Genomic DNA, 5,044 nt, shown 5'->3' on the forward strand with positions numbered 1-5,044 from the left:
TAAAAGGTCAAGTTGATGAGCAAAAAAAAAAAAGTGCATATCATATTTTTTTTTCATGTACAATATTGTTGAATGGAACAATAAAATTTTATTTATAGTATTTATATTTTATAATATTATTTAATTTTTTTTTTTATTTAATACATTAGACCCGTATACATTGGTATGGTATTTGTATACAATACTAATATATTATTCACTTGCATTCTATTTTTGGCGGTGGTGTAGTTCCCTGAAAAATTAACGACGTCGCCTCGTCGCTCCGGCCGGCTCGCCCGCCCGTGAAATGCCCTCTACACAGTCGCTAACTATCGACAATTACCGATAATTACCATTTTCAGTCGATACTCGATGCTGTAGTTAGTAATAGACTAAGTTAGGTTCGGTTGGGTATTTTATTTATTTTATTACAAAGGTGTTTTTTGCCCATTACCCATACATTTATTTACCAAGTGTAAATTCCACTGCACACTGGTATCCACAATATAAAATAAATACATTAAAAGCACCTACACATAGTTCGTCAAAAATAGTAACAATATTGTGATATTTTCATACAAGTGACATATTAAATAAATTATACAAATATTCTACATTTTTTGCCCCAACTTGAGGTATAATATCAATAATGGTCTTTAGAAAAATTAACGCGCTCGAAATTCTAATGCTGGGGGCCGACGAGAACGATAAACATATTACTGGCCGGCTAGTAGTAATACACGTCGTCGTCGTCTGGGAGATTTTCTCGGTCTCTGTGTTGGACGATTTGTATTAGCTCATTAGCAATTCTCGATTAAATCCCAACGTACACGTATACATATTATCTTCGCTCAAACAAAAGATGGCAACTAACTATTATAACATCGACGCTGTAAACGTCATATTGCTCGAAATCTTAGAAGACATTGTTGTCAACATTATGGATGGCACTTACGCTGACGAAACAGACGAATATCTCGTGGGTTTAGTTACCCTTCTTCTGTCTGCCATTGATTCGGGCGCTACTACTGCGAGTGGCGACGATCAGACCCCGGAGTCGGAGCCTGAAGGACAAAATCCGATTCTTGGAGGCGCAGATGGACAGGAGTTCGACGAAGACGCCGAGGAGTCCGTCTCCTTGCACAGTGATGTATTGACGAGCGGCGATGCGCTGTCATCTGCAGCAGAGTCGGAGCTTGCTCCGATCCCAGAGGCAGCACCGCTCGTCCACAACAACACTGTCCAGGAAGACGACAATTCGAAAATTTCGGAAGCAGAAGAGGTCCATTCCGTTTTGTTGGCGAGCAGCTGTACGTCGTCGTGTGGGGACGCGCCGTCCTCGGAGTCGGGGCCTGTCGATCCCACTCCGACTCCTGAGGGCGGACCGCTCGACGACGTTTCGCGTACAGAAGACGTGTTGGATGAGAAAATTGAGCCGGCCAGGGGTATAGTTGTGAAAAATAGTCTTGGTGAGCTGGTCGGTTGGCTGGACCCGGCGGCAGCACCCGGAAAAATCGATCCACCTCGTACGAGGTGGAAAAGCGTAAGACGCTTTTTCCGGGCTCTGTGCTGCTGCCGATGAGAACCCGTCCGCAGCTCACCCCTTGGCCGTAGACGACGGGCAGGATGACGGCGACACAGAGGAGGGGAGGATGTGAGAAAGAGCACGGACGGTGCGCGGCGGTAAGTCACCCACGCACGTTCTCCGGTCACCCACGGCGCGACGGGTTGTTCGCGGGCGTAGCGCGCTTGGTCGTCTTTGACGCGCGAGACCCTCTGGCGGCTCGGCGAGCGCCCGGCTGCAGTTACGGTCAAGTGGAGCGGCGGCGGCGACGGAGGACGGCGACGACACGGCGGCTAGTAGTAGAGGTACCGGCGCGGGCAACGATTCCGCCCCGGCGGTACACCGACGATGACGACGGCGATGGCGACTCGGTACGACGGCAGCGGCAGAGACCTTGGCACGGGGTGAGTGGTATGGAGATTTGCGTGCTAGGAACACGGGGACGTCAGCGCCGCCGGATCCAAGGAAACTTAACGGTTTCAGGGTCTGGCGGCGCGCGACTTCACCACCGCGGCGGCGGAACGCAGAAGCGGCCGAAGGGACAACGCCAGGGCGAAAATTACCGAGAGTTGAGGATCGCGCTGCGGTCCGCTGACCCTCGCCTTTTCGCCCCGCGGTAATCCCACATTGGCCGCTTCGCTCGTCCCCGCCGGTTCCGCAGCACAAAATCTGGATTCGCTCGCTCCGTGTCTTGGTCTTCGCCGTCCGTCGGCAGAGTCGTCGCGCCGTCGACCGTCAACGCGCACAACATCGCGCACTATAGCCGCCGTTCGTCGCCGACATCCGTGGTCTCTCCGCGGCCGTATCGGTTTGGCCTCGCCGACTGAGCAAGGTCGTCAAGCGTCCGAGCAAACGCGCCCGCGGCATACTCGGCAACCCGCGGGACAGGTCTTGAGAACGTGCAGAGGTGACCAGTGGCCAATAACATTGCATATATCCGCACCAAAATTCGCCATCTTGCATCCTCTCCCCCTTGTTGATTGTGTCCTGACCTCCTGCCCGACGTATTTTTTTTCCTTTTATTTCTTTAAATTATTTCAAATTGTTCATATATTATAAATTTCGATTTTTTTTTTCTTATTCTCGGCCCTTTTTTTAATATATTATTGATAGCTAATGTGCTAATTTTTCACAACCAAAATACTATTTCTGTTTTGAAAAATATTTTTTCTACTTTTTTGTATTATTTTTTGTTTTTGTTGTTAATAAATAAATTTTGTGAAAACAAAAAAATATTGTTTCTTTTTTTTTCGCTTTGTCGAGTGTATATCTAATCATTTGTTACAGATTTAACGACTAAAAAATCGTTAGAATATATAACTTAAATAAAAAAATTCGTTAGTTAATTATACAGAGTATAAACGCTACACGGATATTATAATATGTACCAAGAAATATTTAAGCCATCAAACACTAAAGGCGACGAAAACTGTTGAATAAATCATAAAATAACGCATTACACCGCGGCGGGAACGACATGGACAGTTGTATAAACTATACTATACGAGGGTTCTAAATAACAATATGTATTTAATAGTATATAGTTAATACAAAATAATTTTAAAAAAGGTGGATAAGTGGATGTCGCTCTGCTGTACAGTAGGTTACAAGTGGTCACTGTAATGGATGGTGTTAAATTCGAATTTTTTAAAATATATTTCAGGTGAATAGCATTAACTTAATGCAAATGTAAATTCAAATTCAATCAACATTTTTATTATTTTTTTTTTTTTTTTTAAATAAACACTTTTTTGTACTAATGTTTAATATCCTGTACCCAATATTAATATAAATATAAAAATTAAATTAAAAACCATTTTTAGTAAATTTTATACTATAATTTTTGGCATTTTATATTCCTTTTTTCTTGCATTTTAAGTGCATATTTTATTGCATATTTTTGACATTTTTAATGCATTTTTTAAGGTTTTTTAGTGCATTAAATTCACAGCCCTAGTAATAGTAATAATAGCAATAGGTAATCTACTGGTTACTGGCTACTGCATACCACGTACGACGTTAATAATATGTAATATTAACTAATAAGCCATCATTATATTCTATTGAACTTTTGAACTGGTAAATAATATAATAATATTAAATATAAAATCAAAAATGTCAAGGCCACGAGACAAGTTCCGAAAATATTTATCTGGTAGTGAAAAATTAAAAAAAAAAAATACAAATTGAAGAAAACATAAACTCCATTCGTGGTTCATTAGTAAAGTTTTTGAATAAACCGAAAATTTTATCCGATGATTCCGATGTTACGGCACAATTACATGTAAGTAGTACTTATAAATTTATAATAACACTACCTATTATATTTATATTTTATATACATTTAATTGGTGTAATTTTTACTACCAACCAATATTAGCTGAATAGTGAATACTATGCCCGTAACTACTGCTTCAGCAAACGATCGTTTTCAAAGCTGAAATTAATAAAAAAACTATCTCCGAAGCACGTTGTCACAAGTAAAAATTACCAATTATAAAATGATGATATTATTGATCAATTTGCGGATATAAAGAGCAGAAAAGTTAATTTTTAATATATTTTTATATTGTACCTATTGCTATATTTTATATTTGTTGTCTTATTTTGTCAATATTTTTTTGATAATTTTTATTTATTACATTAAGTTTGATTATATGACATGGTGCGTTATTAGTTAATTTACTTATTCATGTTGTTGTAGGTGCAAGGAACTATATTTGTTAAGATTATTTGCGCACATTTGAGTTTCAAATTCGGGGAGTATAGCTCCCATATGCGATATGCAACTGACGTGCGATAATGACATTTTAGGCATTTTAGGCCCCGCCATTTTATTCTGCCCCGGGCCCCGCAAATCGTTGGGACGGCCCTGATTATAGAATCGTACACACAATTCAACGTGCGTCCAACACTATATCGTCAAGATATACGCAGAATGACAGACAACGTCTTCGTTGTGAACGTTAATGAACTATTTATAATCGCGTAAAAAAGTTTTTTTAGACTGCAGTACTGCACATTTAGAAATTAAAACAATTTTATACGGCCGTAAACACGTGTTACTGTGTTAGTTTCATGAATTTTTTTGTTGGTAGCAACTAAAAACTGTATTTATTTAAATACTATATGTTAATCTTGTTAAGTTTTCAAGACACCTAAACGGCGGAGACTGATGTGATCGACGATTATACAATAATATCATATTAATAATGACATTGTAAATTAATTTAAATTTACGCCTAATATAATATGTATCGATGTTATAAAATCGTTACGATTTCAATGATTTTGATTTACGTTTAGTTGTTTTTATTCACTTTATTAATATTTTAGACAGTATATTATCGACTGCGGTTTCAGATAATTGCCAATCGCGGGCCATTGATATAATAAATTTATCGCTGAAACTAATTAAATATCGTGTACACGGATGAAATATTTCGCCGTTAGTTGATTATTATATAGTCTTTACATTAATTTACCCGTAATAATACGATT

At 39.3% G+C, this 5,044-nt stretch overlaps 1 protein-coding gene across 1 annotated transcript; it reads left to right on the forward strand.

Moving 5' to 3' along the window:
• Positions 1-718: 718 nt before the first annotated feature.
• Positions 719-1,561, forward strand: LOC132942474 (uncharacterized). The gene is made up of 2 exons (XM_061010889.1): positions 719-1,289; positions 1,392-1,561. Exons 1-2 carry the CDS (start codon positions 842-844, stop codon positions 1,559-1,561), a joined length of 618 nt encoding a protein of 205 aa, XP_060866872.1. The 5' UTR covers positions 719-841.
• The last annotated feature ends 3,483 nt before the right edge of the window (positions 1,562-5,044 follow it).

The sequence above is a fragment of the Metopolophium dirhodum genome, chromosome 4 (genome assembly GCF_019925205.1).
Source record: "Metopolophium dirhodum isolate CAU chromosome 4, ASM1992520v1, whole genome shotgun sequence".
Taxonomy (NCBI): Eukaryota; Metazoa; Arthropoda; class Insecta; order Hemiptera; family Aphididae; genus Metopolophium; species Metopolophium dirhodum.

Coding starts and splice junctions, on each gene's coding strand:
- LOC132942474 (XM_061010889.1), top strand. CDS start 842: ATGGCAACTAACTATTATAACATCGACGCTGTAAACGTCATATTGCTC. Junction 1,290..1,391: donor CGTTTTGTTGGCGAGCAGCT/GTACGTCGTCGT, acceptor CGCGTACAGAAG/ACGTGTTGGATGAGAAAATT.